The 23,413-nt window shown below is 25.8% G+C and overlaps 1 protein-coding gene across 1 annotated transcript; it reads left to right on the top strand.

Annotated features, from left to right (window-relative positions):
* The first annotated feature begins 7,459 nt into the window (after positions 1-7,459).
* LOC135927571 (threonine synthase-like 2) lies at positions 7,460-19,219 on the top strand. The gene is made up of 10 exons (XM_065463645.1): positions 7,460-7,777; positions 7,821-7,932; positions 8,037-8,231; positions 13,005-13,157; positions 13,369-13,556; positions 14,970-15,384; positions 15,816-15,964; positions 17,008-17,133; positions 17,777-17,916; positions 18,680-19,219. Exons 1-10 carry the CDS (start codon positions 7,661-7,663, stop codon positions 19,005-19,007), a joined length of 1,923 nt encoding a protein of 640 aa, XP_065319717.1. The 5' UTR covers positions 7,460-7,660; the 3' UTR covers positions 19,008-19,219.
* Positions 19,220-23,413: the final 4,194 nt, after the last annotated feature.

Below are 23,413 nucleotides of genomic sequence, written 5' to 3'. Positions count from 1 at the left end.
GAACGATGTAAATATCAATTAACAAAACCTATGCCATTATTTAGAGTCTTAATTGATCCTAATTGATCTTCAAACCAGACATCAGCAGAATTAAAGGTTTTTGAGTTATAAGCAAAATAATGAAAGTGCGAAGATTTGCAGCTGTAAGAATGATTTGAGGATCAATTACCGAAACTTATATCATTGTATAGCCCGTTAATTGATCCTAATTGATCTTCTATCCGGAAAGCAGCAGAATGAACCGTTACTGAGTTATGAGCAAAATAAGAAAGTGTTGGCACTTTGCCAAAACCGAAAATATAAAAGATCACGATCTGAAACTTGGCAATTATTTAAGCTTTAATTTGTGCGTTAATAATATCCAAACCGGATATCGATATCACTAACCGCAATCGAGTTATGACCTGTTTTTATAGCGTGAAGTTGTAAGAATTTTTTTAAAAAGTGAGGATCAATTACCAAAATATATGCCAAAGTGTGGTGCGTTAATTGATCCTCCAGAATCTTTAAACCGCATATCAACAGAATGAACCGCTCGTGAGTTATAAGCAAAATAGAAAGGTTTTGGCACCTTGCCAAAATTAAAAATTTAAGCAATCATTTTTTTAGTTATAGCCAATATTTAGTACCTTAATTGATCCTCCATATTCTTTAAACGGAATGTCAAAAAAATTAAAGGCTATTGAGTTATAAGCAAAATAATGAAAGTGCGAAGATTTGCAGCTGTAAGAATGATTTGAGGATCAATTACCGAAACTTATATCATTGTATAGCCCGTTAATTGATCCTAATTGATCTTCTATCCGGAAAGCAGCAGAATGAACCGTTACTGAGTTATGAGCAAATTAAGAAAGTGCTGGCACTTAGCCAAAACCGAAAATATAAAAGATCACGATCTGAAATTTGGCAATTATTTAGGCTTTAATTTGTGCGTAAATAATTTCCAAACCGGATATCGATATCACTAACCGCAACCGAGTTATGACCTGTTTTTAAAGCGTGAAGTTGTAAGAATTTTTTTAAAAAGTGAGGATCAATTACCAAAATATATGCCAAAGTGTGGTGCGTTAATTGATCCTCCAGAATCTTTAAACCGCATATCAACAGAATGAACCGTTCGTGAGTTATAAGCAAAACAAAAAAGTATTGGCACTTTGCCAAAACTGCCAAAACCGAAAATAAAAAAGATCATGTTTTGAAACTTGGCAATTATGTAGTATTCAATACGTACATTAACAATCACCAAACCGGATATCGATATCACTAACCAATACCGAGTTATAACCGTTTTAAAAACGTTAAGTTGGCGGAAATATTTAAGCTGTAAGAACGATTTGAGGATCAATTACCGAAACTTATACCATTGTATAGCCCGTTAATTGATCCTAATTGATCTTCTATCCGGAAAGCATGAATTATTTAATGGTAATTGAAGGATTAGTAAGTGGATATTTTTTACAAAATTATTTAATTCTTTATTTTATTCTTCAAAATATTACACTGCTAATAATCTCTGCAATTATTGACATCTCGGAACAGTATTATTTTATATATGTATATAAAATTAACTGCATCATACCTTAATCCCTATGTCTAATGATTCTGTACCTTATGTTACTATTATTTGTTATTTATTATTGAATAATAGCTAGATCAAGATAATGCCAACAAAGAAAATTAAAACCCTATAGTTATTAATAAAAATATTCCTATTCCTACTCTTAAAAGATATTATATCATTTGTATTATAATTTTATTATATAACTCAAATATAATAATTTATATATATTTATGGAAAAATTATCTTTCAAAATAAAAGTTATTATTAGTTTTCCAACTGTTTATTAAATATTGATACAATTATTTACAACATATATTTATTTATTTAGTATATAATTTAAATTTAAATATAATTATTATCAAATAATAAGTTCATATAAAGTTTAATAACTGAAAGGTAATATATAATTATAAATACAATTAAATATTTACATATCTTTTAATAAATAACTAATAATTGAATCATATCAAACATTTTGAATATTTTAATTTTTTTAAAACTTAAATGTGTCCAAAATGTTGTTACTAATTTGTGAAAATTTTAAGGATTTTTTTAAAACATTTTGGACGCAGCTTAAAATAAAATTTTAGTTAATTATTATTCAATAAATTTTTTGGATTTAAAGAAAAGTTATTTGGAGAATAGAATAATATTTCTTAAAATTATAAAAATAAAATTTGGTATCTATTCTATCTCCAGTTTTGGAATAATAATAAAAATGATTATTTTAGAAAGGAACTATTAAATATACACATGAATTTCATAAAAAACCTACATTTATCATAAAAAATTATTTAAATGCTTTTAAGACCTTCATAATTAACTTCTCCCTTAATCAATCTTAATTGCTATGTATACCTAATAAATTAAGACCCTGGATTTTGACTCTTGCCAATAATCATCTAAATAGCCAATGATACCACCACAGAGTTTTTGTGAGACAATCAGGTTGACCTCATATTTGATTTAAATCTATGATAGGATGTCTTTGTTTAAAAGAGTATTTATGAAGGTCTTAAAAGCATTTAAATAATTTTTTATGGTAAGTGTAGGTTTTATATGAAATTCATGTGTATATTTAATAGTTCCTTTCTAAAATAATCATTTTTATTATTATTCTAAAACTGGAGATAGATTAGATACCAAATTTGATTTTTATTTTTAAGAAATATTATTATATTCTCCAAATAAATTTTCTTTAAACCCAAAAAATTTATTGAATAATAATTAACTAAAATTTTATTTTAAGCTGCATCCAAAATGTTTTAAAAAATCCTTAAAATTTTTACAAATTAATAACAACACTTTGGACACATTTAAGTTTTAAAAATATTAAAATATTCAAAATGTTTATAAAAGTATACTTTAAAAATAGTTTTGATAATAAAATTGTTTTACCCATAAATTCCTAGAGACATACTTTGACATTAAAACTCTCCTTTATTCTACCCAGTTTGAAATATCTTTGAAGACAATTTTAAAAGACTTGAATATTCCAATATATTAACGTTTCCTGTAGGTTAACTATATAAACTATAAAAAAAAACCTTATGAAGTGAAGATGGTAAAATGTCTTATAAAATTGAATGAATGTTAAGGTTGTTACATGATTACTATTGGACCAATTTTTTTTAAAAGAACACTATTGGCCAAATTTGATTGACGTTTTTTGAGGATTATTATAATAGATTCTACACTTCCTTTTCAATTATAAGTTTACTTAAACATATACCTTCTAAACTGGAATGGTTACATTTGATCTATTTTAAATTGTTGAGTATATCAGATCCAAAGTTAAGTGAAGGGTCACACAATTAGATATATTGAATTCCTTATTCTTGTAAATATAAGAACCAAAAGATCACACAATTAGGTCATTGAACATTTCATTCCACTCTTGATTGTATATATCTACATCCTTTTGCAATTTATAGGAGCAAAGGATCATCCAATTTTATACTAAATATTTTTATCCCACTCAATTTCCTTTGAAGCTGAAAGACTATGATTACTGTATTGTATGGGTTGAATCATTAATAAAAAATAACACTATATCTACTGTTCAGGCAAATTTTTTTATTTTAATCATATTTATTTACATCTTCTATGAACATTAAATATCAATAGTGATAGTAATCATCAAAACTTACATTAAATAATTTAAACATATAATCAGCCATCACCCACCTTTAAAGTAATTAAATTATACTGTAGTTCTCGGGTATAGGCTCTTTTTTACCCCACTCCTTTTTACTAAGCCTATAGAGGTTTAAACAACTTTTTTCGAAATGTTGCGCCTACAAGTACGTGCGGCTTGCCCACAAACGTGTGAAGGGCTCCTCATTTTCTTCCTCTAATTAACTATCCATTTTGATGGATTTTGCTGTTGTACCCACAACCAGAGAGCGAAAACGCTTTTATCACTTATCACGTATTTTAGCATTACGATCGGCAGTCTATAGTATTAATGTCATTTGATGTCAATCAATATAATTATTATTCTAAATTATTAAATTTGTATATACATAATCAGGATTTATCAATAAAATAAATATATTTTATTACAAAATTTTGTCAAATTTAGTCTACTTAATAAAGTAATTAAGGATGGATATTGTATTTATAACTATAGCAAATAATCTTTACGAAAATAAGAAATGCATGGGTTATTTTTCTGGGGTATTTTTTCCCAGTACCAATTTGAACTTCAGCATTTTATCTTGTTTAAGCATTTTTTATGAAAGGGCATATGCAGCGTCTACATGAGCGGAAGGGGTAGGAACAGTTTGCATTCTATTTTTTTTTTGGGGGGGGGGGGTAGGCTGCTTTAATGGGGGTAATATAAATTATTTAGAGGGTTATCTATTGAGATGAAATAAAAATTTATTGCTGCAAAAATTAATACTTTTATTATAGAATTATTATAACACAATTCATCGACCAAATCTATATATTGCAAACAATCATACACATTGTTTTCCAATTAAAACTTTCTGCTATTTTTTAGGGGGGTAGGTAAAGGTTTTTGAAGGGGGTTTGCATCCAGTAAAAATCCTATCATGTAGACGCTGGGCATATGAATAATCTTTAAATAATGAATTAGGGCCTAAAGAAATTTAGCTGATTAATATATAAATTTTTATAATATTTTTTCTAAAATACGAATTTTATACATTATAAATATGAGTATATCCATTATAAATTAAATAAAAATGTACCTATATTATTAGGTAGTGTTGTTAAACAACTTCATTTAGAAAAATATAACGCAAATTTGCTCATACAAGGAATAAAGGTTTAGTTTAGACATATTATCAAAATCTCGAGGCTTAAGCATAATTTTTTTGGCTAAAATATTGAGTTAGCCGTTGAAAAATCAGTTAAAAACGAGCCGTTTATCAACAATATTTTTAGGTCTTAAGTAAATTCTATAAATTTCCAGGGTTTTTTTTCTGGGGGTATTTTTTCCTGATGTATTTTTTCCGGGGTTCATAATCTATTTAATATTATTTTATAATTTATAATTTTATTGAATGATCTTACACATAGAATACTTGAGATTGTTTAAATTCAAAAATTTGCTTTGATTTTCGATTATCCAAAAAGGCGTTGTACTTAGACTCTTTAGCAATATCTTTCACAAACTTATATAAAGAATCAAACAATGACATTAATACTATAGACTGCCGATCGTAATGCTAAAATCAAATTTGAAGTGGCAAAAATTGAAGTGACTGGTGGCCATTTTGTGTTTGTATCTTTTACGAAAGAAGCATATGATAATTTCATAAATTTCAGGTATATTTTTATTATGTTTATATTTATAATATATATATAATCTAATTAAACACCAATTTATTATTTACCTTATATATTATAGTATATATGAATCATATAAAGGTCACTACTGAATATTTTACTTGAAATATTTCTGCTCTTTATTAACATTTGGAATTTATTATTTAATAATAAATATCTTTTATAAGAATTCAATTTAATATTTTTTAATTACTAAAAGATTTAAAATGGTAGTATATTGCTGAGGAAGCAAAATTTCCTTTCATAAGTATGATATCTCAAATTAATTATTCTATTGTAAAAATTATTTATGGAAGATTTCCTATGAAAGATAAAATATTATTACAAAAGTGGACCCATGCTGTGAAGAGAGAGAACTTCAATGTAACAAAATATAGTAAATTATGTTCAAAGCATTTTACACCAGATTCATTTATTCCATCTGTTACAAATCATGTTCAATTAAGAGAGGGAGCAATACCATCAATTTTTAATTTTCCAAAGCATCTTCTAAAAGTAACAAAATAATGAATAATAAATTATAACATGCAGGTTTCCTAGAAGCCAGATTAATTCAAAGATACATGAATATTATTTTTTATAGAAATCAATTCTAGATTTTTTTTGTATTTTTATAATTTATGTCTCATGTCTTTTATGTTTTATTTTTGCTTATAATTATGTTATTCCTTAATAAATATAAACTATCCATTTCTAAATATATTTCTTTATTTAAATTTAATTCACTAAAGTATAAAAATCAATAATGTAAATATATATCATGAAAAATACAAATAATATATATTATGTTATATTTACATGAAATAAAATAATTGTATTATTATAATTAATATGTATCGCGAAAAAAAAATATTAATCTTATAAATCAATAATATATGTGTTATATTTATGTCTAATAAAATTAATTTATTATAACCAATAAAGTCATTAGAAATTTTCAAATAATTTGTTCTTCACCTATAAATATTTAAGTTAAATAACATATTTTTATATTACTTGGTTTATTGCCCTTGAAAAAGTACAGCCTTGTTTAGTTTTTGCCTGATATTTAATTGTAATTTTTGATTTACTTTATTACCAAAATGATGCATTCTTATGTGCAGGTATCTGAAAATAAATTTTTATTAAAATCAAGTAAATATTATATATACCTTTTTATTATAAGTCTTATTATAATTTGATAATGACTTAACCCTGCCTCTTGATCAAACATATGATCTTGCAGGTCACTAAGGATATTTGTGCCTAATATTTTTGACAATATTAGACATTCTATTTTTTTAACAGCATGTCTTTTGGTTATTTCATCTACTTTTTCAAAAGCCCTGAATGAGCTCTCTGTTATTTTGCATAAATTTGACACGCTTTGGGATGGTATTAGAATATATATATATATATTATAAATATAAACATAATAAAAATATACCTGAAATTTATGAAATTATCATATGGATCTTTCGTAAAAGATACAAACACAAAATGACCACCAGTCACTTCAATTTTTGCCACTTCAAATTTGATTTTAGCATTACGATCGGCAGTCTATAGTATTAATGTCATTGGAATCAAATACAGATTAATTTTTATAATGTTTGTATTAGTGATAACACAGGATATATTTTAAGTTCCATTTATCATTGTTTTAAATTCCTGATTCTGAACAAACTAATTATATAGAAATTTTTTTATCATATTCTAACCTATATGGTTTTTGCCAAGTGCCTTTTTAAGGAAGTTAATTAAAAAAAATTTTTTGCATTAGCGAAATTGTAAAGTTAAAGCGAATCTTTATTTTTATGAAAATGAGAAAATTTCTGAAGGATGTCATTGACTCCATTGTACATAAGATTAGTCAGGTTTATGTTAAGTGACGGGGTGGGGGTAGAATATTATTAAATATGCCCCTCCCCCTCCATAAATTTTATTAGAGATCTTTAGGTTCACTTATCACTGGGCTTTGGCTAATTTTATAAAACGAATTTTGGGCTCTCACATTTTTTATAATAATCCTTTTTTCTTTTTTTGAATTATAGTCTCTTTTTTTTTAAATTTAACAATTTTTACTAGAGGGGAATCTTTTGTTAATCTAAAATGCGAGGGGGGAAGGGATCCTCCCCTGGTCGGCTGCTATGAATTAAACAATTTTAGTTACATTCTAAATTTTGAATTTATGATATGTCAAAATATTTCTATGTTTTAAAAACAGCTGATAAATCAGTATTCAGTACGCAATAAATATTTTTGTAGTTAATATCTCGTGCTAAATACTTGATCAGCTAAATGCGCTATATCAGCACGAGAAGCTTATCACGAAAAGAGATCCTTAACTTTGAAGATATTCTATTTACTGGTTATGCAAAAGATGGTGGACTTTACATTCCAGAATATATACCCAAAGTTTATAAAATGTATTTTGTTAAATAGTACTTTATTAATTTAGATAACTCAAGAAGATTTAAAAATATGGAAAGGTTATTCTTATCTAGAGATCTCATTTGAAATATTAAAATACTACATATCTGAGGATGAGATTCCATATGATATCCTAAAAAGTATAATAATAGAATATAAATTTCATTATAATTTATAATATTTATTGCCTTTATTAAATATTTTATTCTTACATTTGCTTTTTTTTATATTCGAACATAAATAGAATTACTTAGAAAAGCCTTTTCAAAATTTGATATACCAGAGATTATAAGAATGAATTACCTTAATGATGGTACTAATATATTAGAATTGTTTCATGGTCCTACTTATGCATTTAAGGATTTGTCTATGTCATGTATAGGACAGTTTATGCAATATTTTCTTGCAAAGAACAACAAAAGGGTAATAGTTTTAGTAGGTAAACAACTATTATAAACCCAATATTAATACAAATCTAAATATCATATTTGATAATATATTAATTTATTAATATACAAAAGTATATACATTAAAGTCTGCCATTAAATAGACTTTGAACAAAATTCCAATCCCATCCAGCCAATTATAGAATTTTATAAAGAGTAATTTTGTATATTGCATATTATACTTTGGGTTTTTATATAACAACTATGACAGAGAAAGTAAATTAAAAATTATATAAAAAAATATGAGTTAAGGAAATTAATTTTTCTGTGTTACTTCCTCATTATCATGAAAATTATTTTAAAATCTGTTGAAAACTATTGCTTTTCATTATAGGTGGGTAATTGACTTAGTCTAGCTTTTTTTTGGCTAAGGCTAATCCTAAGCCAATCTGATTCTGATTGGCTAACGTTTTACTGTAAATTTTATAATAATTTAATTTAGAAGAATGAAAATTGTCATATTCATCATTATAAAATTTTTCCAATGTTTTTAATGAAAATGGATAATTAGTAATATTTTAAATTTGTTTTTTGGAAATTTAATAATAATGTAATCAGAAGGGTGTCAATTGTCATATTCAACATTTTAAAACTTTCTTAGCCAAATAAATCGTCTCAGACTTTGCCTTGGCTAAAAAAATTGGCTAAGACTTAGCCTAATCCAAACAAAATCGGACACGGCTTAGTATTCGCCAAAAAAAATTGCTCATTTAATTTTCTTTTAGATCAAATGAACTTTATTAGAAATCATTGTTATTAGGGTTTTAAATAATTTTTTACATTGTCTATTTCATAATGAATTATTATAGTAAACTTTAATTATAAAATAAATAAAATATACTAAATTAAATATCAATGATGATATTCTTATAAAATATCCACTATAACCAACAGACCATTTTTTTTGACCAAACCTGACATAGGAAAATAGTATTTTCTCAGTCCAACCCAAAAATATAAAAAAAAACTATCTCCCTATCTATTATAAACATAAAAATGATTCCAAATTTCCAACCTAATTAAAAGTAAAAATATATTAAAAATTGCCCTAAATTTTTTTTATTTTTCATTATGTATAAGTAGTGTTGTTAAAGAATGGAATATATTGATTCTCATCACTTTATATGCCCTGAGTGGGAGTTTGTGGAAGGGGGGTGCTAAAAAGTACTTCATAAAATAACTCAACATGGGTATCAAATGAAATCTAATAAAAATATAAGTTGATTACATTAATGCTCCTCTCTCCAAGGTGGGTTGAGAGGAGGGAGGGGTTGTCTAAATGTGTATTAGAAAGCTAATAAGGAGATCAATTGATTCTTATCATTGGTCTTTGAAGTAGCTCTGGAAATGGGGGTTGGAAGTTTTCTAGTATAATATCTCAATATGGATATAAAGTAAAAGCTAATAAAAAGATCAATTGATTACATTGATAGGAGAGACCGGGAAAATTTGAAATGCTATAAAAATGAAGCAAATTTCCCAAAATGTTTAAACTAGTTTTATTTTTACATATCTCTATGGTAGAAATTAATATCTAAGAAAAATATCTTAGTTATTTATCAATAAAATGAAAATTTAAGAATTTAAAAAACACCCGGAGTCTCTATTATCCTTTTGTGTTGTGTCTTGTGTGTCATAGCGCTTCTTTATTTTTAGATTTTTAAATTTTATTATATAATAATGTTAATTTTTAGAAAATAAATTGTCAAACATTTTAAATTTACCAGGTTCATCTATATTATACACATCGTCCGGATAAACTTGTCATTTAAAATTATCATATAATTCAAAAAATAAGTCAATCATCTAGTGGCTTCTATTGTTCTTATAAATTTAGTTGGATTTTTTTTTGAAATAAGCCATGCTAAAAAATGGCTAATACATACCACGCCAAAACCTGCACCTATGGTCTTCCTTAATTTTTTTTTGAAGATATTAAATTACCATAAATATTGTCAAAATTTTTATACATGATAAAATTGAGTTTATTTTATCATTTAGAATTGATATTTAGTCTGAGTGACATTTATAAAAAAATTTATTTTAAAATTTCTTATGAGCAATTTTATGTGAAACATGACCCACTTAACTTATTAAAATACATATTTGGCTTAAATCTCAAAGTTTACACCATCACCGGTTTACTCTACTCCTCTCTTTAGAAAGGGTATTGTAGGGTTTGGTGGGTTGAAAATGTCCTAGCATAATATATAGACATGGTATCTAATATAACCTGGTAATGAGATCGATTGATTACATTGATGCTTATCACTCTACATCTTCTGAGTGAGTGTGGTTGGGTTAAAAAGCTTCCAGCATAATATATCGAAATGGATCATTTGACTATATGGATAATTATAACTGTATTATTCAGGGTGGGATGGAGAAGCTAATAAATTTTAACATATCATTTCAATATTAGTTTCTTATAAAAACTACTGTAAAGATCTACTGATAACATTGTAATTTTTACTCATTACTCTATATCTTTAGGGGCATAATGACTTTCAAACAGGGACGAGAACCCTCCTTCTAAAAAAATGGGTTCGGATGGGTTCAGTGAAAAATCTTTGAACCCAGTTCGGGTTCAGATGGGTTCAGGGTTCGAAGAGCAGAAAAATAATGACTTATTAAAATTAGTTAAAATAAAAGAAACATCATTTTTTAAAAAAATTTATTTTAATTAGTATCGCCATAAAAATAATTGTCATCATAATTATACTATATTATATATAATATACTACAATACAATTAAAAAAATTATTAAATATAACAAAAATAATTACATGAAAAAATGACCCAAAAATGTTTTTTTAAAATTAATATTTTTTTTGAATAAAAAAACAATTGTTTTGAACAAGAACTCTTTTTAAATAGGAAATCTTTTATAAATAAAAATCATTTACATGTTTTTTATATTATATTATTTTAACATATAATTTAAAATAAATAAAATGAAAGTTTAAAATAAAAAAAATAAATTTTTTAAAATTAAAAGAAAAAAACTTCTCACTGCTTTCAAACATGAGAATAATTCTCTATACTTTTTATATTATAATTAAACTATTATTAAATATATTTTTAGAAATTAAACTTAAATATGTTAACGATAATACCTTCACAAATAATAATAATTTGCTACAGAAATTTAAAAACTAAAAATAAATAGCCAGTTAAAATAAACAAAAATGGTTGCTGAATTTATTTATTTTTTATATCTATGGCGCCATATATCTAGAAAATAATAATTAATAAAATTATGAAAAAGGGAAATTTAATTTTTCATGGATTTAAAATATTCTAAATTTACGTTCAATTTTCATATCTTTAATAGGTTTTAGAAGAAGTTTTAAATATATTATCCTGAATGTTTAATTTACCCCATTTTTATTTAGCCAAAACCATATTTACTAATCATAAGATTCCTTTTTAAAATAAGCCCTCATAACCATTAATTTTTATTTAGACGAATTGACAATGACTAAGGCAATGTGTGGGGGGGGGGGGTTATGACATAACATTGTAGAAATTAGAGGGTGCGGTATCAGAAGAACCTATTTTAAAATTTATAATCGTATACAGATTCTTAAAATAAATAGTAAAGCAAAAATATTTCTGAGCAAATAAGTGACGAGTTCGTAGCGTTTCATATATTTTTCGAAGTGATTCATTTTTTAATCTGAGCGTTTACCTGAGAAATTAATATTTTATATGAGCATTCAGTATTTTTCCTGAGCATTAAGTATTTTTTCTCAGCATTCTGAGCTATTATATAGGAGCCTTATCAATAATGTAATAAGAACATAATAATATCTCAAAATTTTTAATTTTTTTATTGTGTCGATCAAAGTTGTTAAACCCTACTTTTAAAAGTAGCGCGCTACCGCTATCGCTACCCATCAGAAAAAAGTAGCGCGCAATTAGATATTATTTTTTAAAAGTAGCTCTATTCGTTACATTTTAATAATAAAATTATTTATATATTAAATAATTGGGAAAAAGTAGCACGCTACTTTAACAACTCAGGTATCGATAAATATAAATAATCCATACCGAAAAAATATTTTAGAAATTAAATATAGATAATGCGTCCATTTTAAAAAATAAAATAACCATAGCCATAATCCATAAAATCTTTTCACTATAACTTTTAAGCAAAAAGCCACATCAAGCTTTGGCCCAAATGTTAAATTTTTTAAAATAAAAAAAAGAAAAAACAAGAATGAAAATATATATTTATTTGCAAGCTTTGTAATTTAGATGATTAAGAAATCAATATTACTTATGATAAATTTTTTCAAATCTGAGCTGGACTTAAAATTTCTCTCTCTGCAGGTCTTATAATAAATATATATTTAAAAAAAATAACCAATCTATGGTTCACAAAATATATGATAACCGGATTGAAGCAATCCATACTTCTTCTGGACGATTTATGTAAAAATTATATTGAAATTGATAGATTTTTTTAAAAAAGTATGGCCGTTTGGCTCATTCTTAACAACACTAATAAGAACCAAAATCCTTTCTCTTTATACCAATCTAGAAGTCAGGAAACTTATTTACTCATCTAATAATCGGGCATTTTTAACTGATGCTACACTGAGAGACTACATTACCTAAATGTCGCGCCAATAAAGAATTTGCGTACATTAAATACATACAAAAATTTGAATTGTTGCCTTGGCAAAGTTTAAAATGAAATAATTAATTTTTTTTATAGTCGACATCGCGAATTAAGTTATATTGTTTTAACCATAATTGAGGTACATCTGGAGACACAGGGGGAGCGGCTATAGAAGCTATTAAAGGCTTACCCAACATAAATCTGATAGTGTTACTGCCCGACAAATTATGTACCGAGATTCAAGAATTGCAAATGACTACGGTCTTAGATCCGAATATTCACATTTTCAAAGGTTTGTTTTTTTTAGAAATAATTAGCTTTAGAATTTGAATTGGAAGAAGGAAAAAATGAATTTAAAAAAATAAATAATGAATGAAATAAAAAAGAAAAAAATCGATAAAAAAGTTATTTATAATGCGAACAAAAATAAAAAGGCAAAGGAGGATAAATGAAATGAAAAAAATATCTTTTTAATATTGTGATATATATATATCAATTTATAGTGGAAGGAACGTGCGACGACCTAGATGTCCCGATTCATAAATGTTTTCAAGACCCTTCCTTAACTGATAATCCTAATTTTACCTTATGCTGCATAAATTCCATAAACTTAGTCAGGGTCTTGGTTCAAATAGTGCACCACGTTTACGCTTACATAAAGGTGTCCTCCGTCGATTGGTGCCCTTATCAGGTCAATATTTGAAATAAATAATGCATGGAATCTTTATTTCAACCTTCCACTTCTCATCCCTCATTTTTTATGTTCCTACTTCATCTTATTTTGATCCTTTTATTGGTTGATTTTTTTTATTAAAAAAGCATTCACCAACCTATAAATTGCCCTAATATATACAAAAAAAATCTAAATTGGTCCAAAATCTTTGTACATAAAAATAAAACCCATCGTAGTTTAGTTAGTAACATGAGGCCTATATAATCAAATTTTATATAATCTTTTTCTTTTTTTAAAACTTGCTTTTATATTTATTTAAAAAGTGATTAATTAAGACATAATTAAGCTTGTCAGTTTTTTTTATCCAAGTGTTCCAATGAGCCTTGTAGCTCAAGTGTATGGGAAACACATTCATTATATTACATTAAATATCAGTTTTTTGAAATTGATAAATAAACTATTGTTAAATCTATATCTATATTGGATTGACTAAAAAGTTATTTATCAAATATAATTGTCAATATTTAATATTTGCCTAATTTATACTAATTTTAATTTAATACATTATTATAATTAAAAAGTAATTTTGATGTTAAAAATACTTGATAATTTTAATCTAATACATTATTATAATTAAAAAGTAATTTTGATGTTTAGAATTACTTGATAATTTTAATTCATTATTATAATTAAAAAGTAATTTTGATGTTAAGAATGCTTGATAATTTTAATTTAATGAAAATTTTATTTTTATATAAATCTATCTAGAACTAGAGGTAAACTTTTATAAACTGAATAAAAATAAAAATTTTCATATATACTGGATGAATTAATCTTTTTGAATATCAAAATATTGAATTATATATTTATTTAAACGAGAGCAAATTAAAAATATAGATTCTTCCTTAAATTAAATTAAACAATATTAATTAAAAAAATTTTAAAAATATTTATCAGGATTAACTCAGTAATATAAAATAATTAAATATTAATTTTAGCAATTAATTACTGTACAACTTTTATGCACAGCAAAAAAATATATAATAAAAACTAACAATTATTTAAATCACAAGCAAAAAATAAAATTGGCTTAAATCTGGTTTTTTATTCTAAAAATAATTGATTTAAATGGTGATTTAAATCAATTTGATTAAATTATACCAACCCTAAATATGCCATAGAAGGGCATTTTAAATATAAAAAAAAGAAATGAAAGAACCATAATGATTTTTTTTAAATGTAAACTCTCAAGGCCTAAATCTCTCAAGCCCTTCAATACAATTTATGGAAAAACCGCACCTAATAGTGCTTCCCCCCTCCCCCTTGACGAAAATACAGGTTACACCTATATGGTGATCATGTCTTTAATGAATTATTTTAAATGACAAAGATTAAATTAAATTTAAAAAATTCTTTATTATGATACTGCAGAACAAGAAATCTCAAATTATGGACATAGAGAGCGACATGTATTCTTCCACTTACCAACATCTTGATTTGGCCGGACTAGGGTCAGAGGATCTTTCTAGTGCTTCTCCCAACTCGCCCGTTACCACTTTTAGCACGCCCCAATTTAATTTTGAATTTTCGAAAAAAAACGACCCATTAGTGATGAATATCGACAAACACTCAATTTCTAATTTCGAAGAGGATAAAGAACGAATCGATATTAGCGGTGATCAAGATAATGTTGGTCTACGGCAAAAAAAAGAAGTAAAAATAGATGATAAAGGCGGACAAAGTGCGAGGAAGGAAGCCTATAGAACCCAATGGAAAGCAACTGGCCCTAGTTCGGAAAATATTGTAGAGATAGTTGTTCCCTCAGGGGCTGGAGGAGACGCCATGGGTAAGTTTAAATATGAATATATTATTCAATTTGTACTCTAATTTGAGCCATCGATGATATTTTAATTTACACACTTCCCCATACTATCTTTAATCTGTTTATTATTATATTGAAACACTGTTAAATTAAGGCAATTATATAAATAATTTACCAATTTTTTATAATTTAAAAAAAAAATATAAACTTAAATGACTTTACTCGTTAGGCTTTTTAAGTTTTCTCCCATAATATATTAATTAATGTTGTAATGTCTGTAAAAATAGATAATTTAATTATTAATTAATATGGTTTTATTTTGTTTATTTAAATATGAAATAAATAATAACCAAGATAATAGCAAATATCATTGCATAAATCGCAAATGTGATAATAAATTCTTCTTCTTTTTATATGTTGTTTGATAGAATGTTTTTTTGCTGTTATATGCATAGGTGCTTGCTTAGCTATACAAATGGGAATACCTTTAAAAATAACGATGGCCGTTAACGCTAATGACGTGATAGCCAGAACTATTAATAGAGGGGATTTCTCTTCCCAAAAACCTTTTCAGCAAACCCTCTCGGTCTCAATGGATATACAAGTTAAGTTTGTATTAATGAATTGGAAATTTGGAATCTCCATCAGTTTTGTGCTCACTATACAATAGAAATCCTAAGAAATCGTGCTCAAAGTCTTGTGAATTAATTTAAAAAAAAATTTAATCATAGAAGTTTTAAGTCTCTTTAAATTTAAACTGTAAAGATTCTATTTACTTGTGATAAATGCGAGGTGATATATTCATTATCAAATATATACCTGGTTTTTAAATCTCTACTAAGAAAATTAGTACTGGTAATAAAATTGGTTAAGTAATATATACTAGAATATGTGAATATGTTTTAAATCCATACTAAGAAAATTACTATTAATAATAAAATTGGCTACTCCTACTCAAGTTTTGAAAACTCCCTATAATGTATTATTTCAATTTTTAATCATAGCGACTAGGGGACTATTGCTCGTTTAAAAAAACACTTTTAAAAGCTCAAAAATATAATTATCTCAAATCGATCTTTTCAACCCGACCCCTTCACTATTATTAAAATATGGTATTATAGTTATAAAAAATCAAAAAATTTAGACTCTTGAAACCAATAGGTCTATAGTTTTCAGGGTACCTCTCATGACCTTTTGATTCTAAGAATAAAATTGTTATAATATTTTCTTGTGATGCTTTAGTGATTATCATCACTATGCAAAATTTTATTAAAATTGAAAGAATCGGGTATACTATTTGCCATGGAATAATATTTGATAAAAATTCGTTCGGGAATTGGGTACGCTCCTTTTAGCCACAACCCGTTCTTTAACGGTTCATCCTTCATAATAGTGTTTAAAAATTTAGTATTTCAAACTCTGCGCTGTAAACACAAATTAGGCATTTTAAATGGTATCTGTAAATTGGTTATATGCATTATTCGTGTTCGCTACGTAGCATTTAAACTTAATTTTTAATACTATAATGCATCCAAAAGACGAGTTTATCCTCCAAGCGAAGACGGACAAAGACTTTAAATTTTAAAAAAAAATACATTAATTAATATTTTTTTTTAATAAACAATATATTTTCTTTTATATTTAAAGTGTCCTTTCAATATGGAAAGAATATTTTATATTTACAGCAAAAGAAACGCCGACCTCACCGCTAAAATAATGAACGATTTCGAAAAATACCATAATGTTTCCATACCACCAGATCTTTTAAACGAAGTTTTATAAATATAATTTTTAAAGTTTTATTTAGGGATTTTGTCATATATGACATTTCGGGAAATTTTAGGTTTGGTAGAAAGGATTTATAATTGGTGGTCATTTTTGCCTAGTTTTTTATATTTTGTTATGATAGAATTTGTAATATGCAAGATTGAGGTAACACTGAAGGATAGATTGAAATAGAAAATAATTTAGGCAAGCAGTAAGAAACTTTAATAAGTTGAAATAAATATAAGGTTGCTAAAAATATCAACTTATATATAAAAATATGAATATATAATTTTACTCACATTTTATTACATGATCTAACATAATTATAAAATAATAAGACATAAAAATCAAATGGCAAAAAGCAAAAGGTTAAAGCTAAAATAAAAATTAAAAAAGAATTCTTTCCAAAAATTGAAAAGTGAATTATATCCACAAAATCTCAAATATGTATCTTTCCTTTAATTCTCATTTACATAGTCTCTAATATGAAATTAAATAATATCGTAATAATTCTTCTTATTTGAATAAGACATTTTTTGTTTAAAAGTATTCATCTGTATCAGAATTAGTGCCCAATTTATTTCTTTATTTTAATTGGGGAAAGTTTTTTTTCTCTTCAAATGTATTTATTGATTAATCTATCATAAAGATTCAAAAAGATCTAAGAGGCTATGCATGCGATGATGAAGTGGTTAGAAGGACTATATTACGATGTTGGAAAGATGATGATTACATACTTTGTCCCCACACAGCGGTTGGAGTGGCATATTATTACGATCGCAAGGATGAGTATGATTTTGTATTTCTTCTTTTTCCCCAAAAAATATTATCTCCAGTTGTTATATTTTTTTTCCATTTATAAAATTTTGAACCATATTCTCTGTTTATCTTTCTTATAAAAGCTTGATTGAATGTTTATTAATTTAGAAGTAAAAAAAAATTACAAATCAATATTATTAGCAGATTTTGAAGAAGAGAGATTTTTGATCAAATTTTACCTAAAAATGCCAAAATCGTTTGTAATTTATAAGGCAAATCTTTTGTAATAATGCTAACAAATTGAGTGTTTAAAACGCTACGTTGTAAATGCAACGTTGTAAACAATTCATTTTAAATAGCATCGTGCAAAATTGGTATAATTACTTGGCGTTAGCAATTTTAAAGAATGCAAACACGTTTTCTTTTTTAATACTTCTATTCTTCATTTTGTAATATTATATAAAATTTTTAAAAAATAACTTACTTATATCTTAAAATGGAATATTTATAAATTAAAGGCAGGCATTAATATATTCAAAGAAATCTTTCTTTTGATATTTAGTTAAAATTTTGAATCGACTATTAATAATAAGGCAACCTCAATTTAAACAAGGAATGCGTTACGTTTTTATTATTATAAAAATTACTTCAAAATGCAAACGCTCAATTTGTGCGCACTATAATTTTCATGCATAAAAAATCTTTCAAGAGATTCTTATTCAAATTTTTTTTTAAAACTTTGATATATAATTATTATTATATGCGTCTCATTAAAAATTATTTTACCCTAAAGAAAAGCCCTCCAATATCCTGTTATATGCATTTCGACTGCGTCTTACGTTAAATTTCCGGAATCCATAGTTACCATCAAAAATTTCATAGAGTCACAAAGTCATCATAAAAACGAAAACGACGGGGAGGAGGAAAAAGAAATTCAAAGGGAAAACAAAGACAAGAAAGAAAAGGTTTTGGAAAGCGATCAAAGATTTAATTTACTTCAACATATGCCCACCAAAATTGTCAAACTTAAAGAGTTACCTACCAAATTTCAGCTACTCAAGAAAGGCGACGATTGGTTTGAGCCCCTTAAAGCTAAGATCCTTGAAATTTCTGGGGAATAGCCCAAACTATATGAATATAATTATTAATATTTTAAGCTTAAATATATTTGTTATATTGAAGTAAATTCATTTATCGTAATTGAAATATTTTTTTAAAAAATCTTTTGACGAATTGGATATAGTTTATATGTAGTTAAATTATTTATATATTTCTTATATATTATTATTTTTTTAGACTAAATTTATATTAAAAAAAATTTAATTTTAAAAAATGTTTTTTTTCATAAACATATACATTATATTTATATTAAAAATAACTTATAAAAAATATTATATAAAGAATACATTAAGAGAGGGGGAGCAAAAAAAGGCTCTCATTGAGATCCAGGGAAACTAAGATAACGACATCAGAACACGGCGATTTGAGTTGACATTTTAAGAGGATCTTTGATCCATTATTTATAAATTATATTAGCCTCAATTAATAAAATAGAATTTTTTTATACCAAATCGACTCATATTTTGAAATTATATAAATTAGAATGCATTAGGATAAGATCAAGTATTTTTATAACGTTTGAACTTTATATCCGTGGGTCCGGTATTTTATCGAATTCTAGTTACGAGTAGTAGTTTTGATAAATGCGAATGATCATCGAGTTAGTAACTTATTCGACTAATGTATAAGTTTACAGCCATAACCATCATCATAATCGGAATTAATAAGGTTACAATTAATGGCATTTTGAAAACGAGCTAGACAAATATATTTTTCTTACTTTTATTTTTGCAACGTTTGCAAAAATATCATTAATAACTTTGATGAAAGTTGTACCACAAGGCGTGGGCTGTAAAATTAACGGTCGAATTTTCTATATTGCTGCGTCTTCTGGTTTCTATTAAATGAACCATCGCTCTGTAGAATTTTAATTCCACTTAGGTTATTCTAAGGACTAATTGATAAGAAAATAGGAAATTAAAGGGATAGGAAGAGGGGTTTTTGATTTTATGGGAAATTCTTATTTAATAGGGTCACAGCGGCGGTGAATTAAAAAAAATTTTTTAAATTTTATTCTTCACTATTCCAAAATAATATATAAAGAGAGATTGTCAGATAGCGGGCTTTTAAACCAGAATGTACAACCATCGAACATCTTAAAAAAAAGTATTCAAGTCCAATTTTTTCTAAAAATTAGAATTTGATTAAATCGCTATCTTTTTATTTAAATCATATTTTAATATGCCCTGGAGGAAAATAATTTCCGAGGCAAAAATTTTAATTAATTTTTTGTGAAAAAGTCATATTGTCAATCATATTGAATTGGCTTAAGAGTATTTTATAATAATGCTAACTAAAATTAGATATTTGCCCACTTTAATTTATAATTTTAAAAAAAAAAATTTTAATGCTAGCAATCAGAGTTAATAGATACTTTTTAAATGGATCTAGATACAGATACAACGCCTGAAAAATATCTAGATACAGATACCATTTGAAAAATGTATCTAGATACGGATACGTTTTTAAAAACGTATCTATACAGGGATCGTCGTTGTTCTCGAACAGAAACTCTTATGAGTACAAAATACGTAAACAACATTTTTATATTTTATTCTCATTAAAAAATGTCAATCAATACCCCTATTTTTATCATTTTTTTAGAGCAAATTCTCATTTAAAACGAGCATACATTTAAAAAATTATTTTTTAACCTTAAACTTATAATTTATTCATTAAAAGTTAGCCAAATATTTATAAAATTATTTTAGAAAATTCTAAATAATTTTATTTGCTTATAATTTTGTTCATCAATGGTATTGTTTTTAATAATTATAGGCGTCATGGCTAAGCAAGGATTTATATATTCCTTTACATGATAAAAATATCTATCACAATCTTAAACTTATCTATAGATTTAAATGGAAAAAAAATATTATTTATATATAAGTTTTAATACTTTATATATATATTTTTATTTTAAATTTTTTGTTCAAAAACAAACTAAAAAAAATAATTGTTTAAATGATCTAACAATATTTCTTTTTTTATTGTACCAATCGTTTTTTTTAAGTGAAGAACATTTACCTAACTATATTATATAATAAACACAACAATAAAACTTTTTTCTTAGAATAAATAAACATTTTTGTCTATTAAAAATTTCTTTTATGGGAATGTAATAAAACTTTTCTAGTGCTTCTTCCATAACGCGGATTAAGCATTGCTGGAAGATTTTTAGAACAAAGAAGAACGTGTTTGAATCCAAAATGTCGATTCATTATTATTTTTGCATTATAATTACATATAATATTAATTTTACATTTATATTTTTTTCATATATTCAATTTGATCAAATAAATTGTCCATAATTTACATTGATTATTTTTATACTTATATTAATTTCCTAAATTATAAACTTTTTGTAGAGGTGTAATGCTGAAATATTTTTATTAGATGCTTAAAAAAATAAAAGAATGACCATAATAAAATTTTATAATCGGGCTTGGGTTAAAATTTTTTTATAAATAATGGGCGGGTGGGTAAAAATTTTAGACTAATGGGCGGGCGGGTAAGGAATTTTAGACAAATGGACGGGCGGGCAGGTATATATTTTTTGAAAACTATGGACTGGCGGGTTAAATTTTTTTTAAAACATTGGATGGGCGGGCTTTTTGTCCAAAAACCCGCCCAATGTAACCTCTAATCTAGATACAGATATATTTTATTGCATCCAAAGCAATCATCAACAAAATATATAATAAATGTCTATTAAAATTGTAAAGATTTTCTTGAATATTAACATTATTAAAATAATTTTTATAGAAGTTTATAATACCAAAAAAAATAATTTCAAGATTAAATTAATTATAACAAAATTTAAAAACTTGTAAAATATAGCAAAATGAGGTATAAATAGCTCTTATTTATAAATGCAAAATCTTGTATAAATATTTATAATAAATGAAAACCTATACTAGCAGGCACGTACGCATGAATTTGGTCTGGGGGGGGGGGGATAATAAAAATTTTTAAAAAATATTATTGTTAATTAAAAATACTAAGCACAAATCTTTAAAATATATAAAGTATAAAAAATTTAAATGTTGGAGATATAAATTAATACACAAAAAGTTTCTTAAGAATAATTGTATTTTGTATGTTTTGAGCTAATTTTTCAATTATCTATCCTTGCTTGGCGTTAAATGCCTATGAATATTCAAAAGATCCAAATCATTCAATCTACTTTCAGAAGTTGTATTTCATAGGTATGTTTTTCAGAGACTTGCAGGCCCGGGCCCCGAGCCGGACCGTATTTTAATTTTTTTAAACATACCCGGGCTGGGCTAGAAATTTTTTTTTAAAACAACACCCGGGTTGGGCCTGAATTTTTTTTTTTAAAAATATCCAGGCCGAACTGTATATTTTAAAACCAAATATTTGAAATCTCCATTATTAGCTAAAAAAATCAAAAATAAATATAATTTATTATAAAAAAATTTGGACCAAGCTTGAAAATTTTATTTTCAAAAAAGCCGGGTCGGGCCTGAAATTTTTTTTTAAAAAAACCTGGGCCGAAAAAAATTTTAAAAAAAATCTGGACCGTGCCCTGTAAATGGTACCTCTGCATGGCTCTGATATTCTTCTTAAAAAAGAGAATGTTCTCTCATTAATTTACTAATGGGAAGAGTTGCTAATATATATAAAACCATTTTAATACATTGGGAATATAATCTAAAATGTGTTTGAAATAATGCAAAGTATCCATAGCATTTTTTGGGACTGTATCAACCATAGTTAATTTTTTAATCATAGTTATTCAGCTAATAAGGCATCATAAGATATTTTAACATCTTCATGATAAAAATCTAACAAATATTTATTTTTTTTTCTATCACCATCTGAAAAAGGTTGGAAAGGCTTTTGTGGAAGTAAGGGACATTTGTTTTTTAATAATCTTCTACTGATCCTATATTAATGTTTTGACCATGAGCTTGCTTGCTGCAAGTCGAGGGGGACAAATATTAAACACGCATAGCTCTGCTTTTGACTCAACAATAACATATAAAATATGAAATTATTCATCAACATTAGCTTTAATTTCCTTGAGTTCTAATAAAATGCTCTCCGCTATTCTCATCTTCTTAATCAAGTCAATGTCATGTTTTTGAAAAGTATTATATAAAATAGTTGTATAATTAAATAATACATTCTAATGAGAAAAAAATTTTGGAATAAGCATTGAATCCGATAATTTTCTTGCTTCTGAGGAAATATTTCTCTCATGCCATTGTGATATTTCAGTAATGGCAAATAATCGGCTCTTCTAACTCCATAAACTGTTACTGCTTGATGGCGGAGACTCTATCTCGCTGGACAAGCTTGCAATTTCTTTCTCTCTGTTGGACAAGGAGTTTCAGAGATAATTATTATTTGACTAGAAATTTAGATAAATAATACACCACTA

This window comes from Gordionus sp. m RMFG-2023, chromosome 3 (genome assembly GCF_954871325.1).
Source record: "Gordionus sp. m RMFG-2023 chromosome 3, tfGorSpeb1-WG-v2, whole genome shotgun sequence".
Lineage (NCBI taxonomy): Eukaryota > Metazoa > Nematomorpha > Gordioida > Chordodea > Parachordodidae > Gordionus > Gordionus sp. m RMFG-2023.
Note: the sequence above shows the minus strand (reverse complement) of the source record. Positions and strands in the feature narration are given on the sequence as shown.

Excerpts from the sequence above, each read along its gene's own strand:
- LOC135927571 (XM_065463645.1), top strand. The coding sequence starts at position 7,661 with ATGCGCTATATCAGCACGAGAAGCTTATCACGAAAAGAGATCCTTAAC. Across the intron at positions 7,933-8,036 it reads TCCATATGATATCCTAAAAA|AATTACTTAGAAAAGCCTTT; the intron begins GTATAATAATAG and ends GAACATAAATAG. Across the intron at positions 15,385-15,815 it reads GGCTGGAGGAGACGCCATGG|GTGCTTGCTTAGCTATACAA; the intron begins GTAAGTTTAAAT and ends TTATATGCATAG.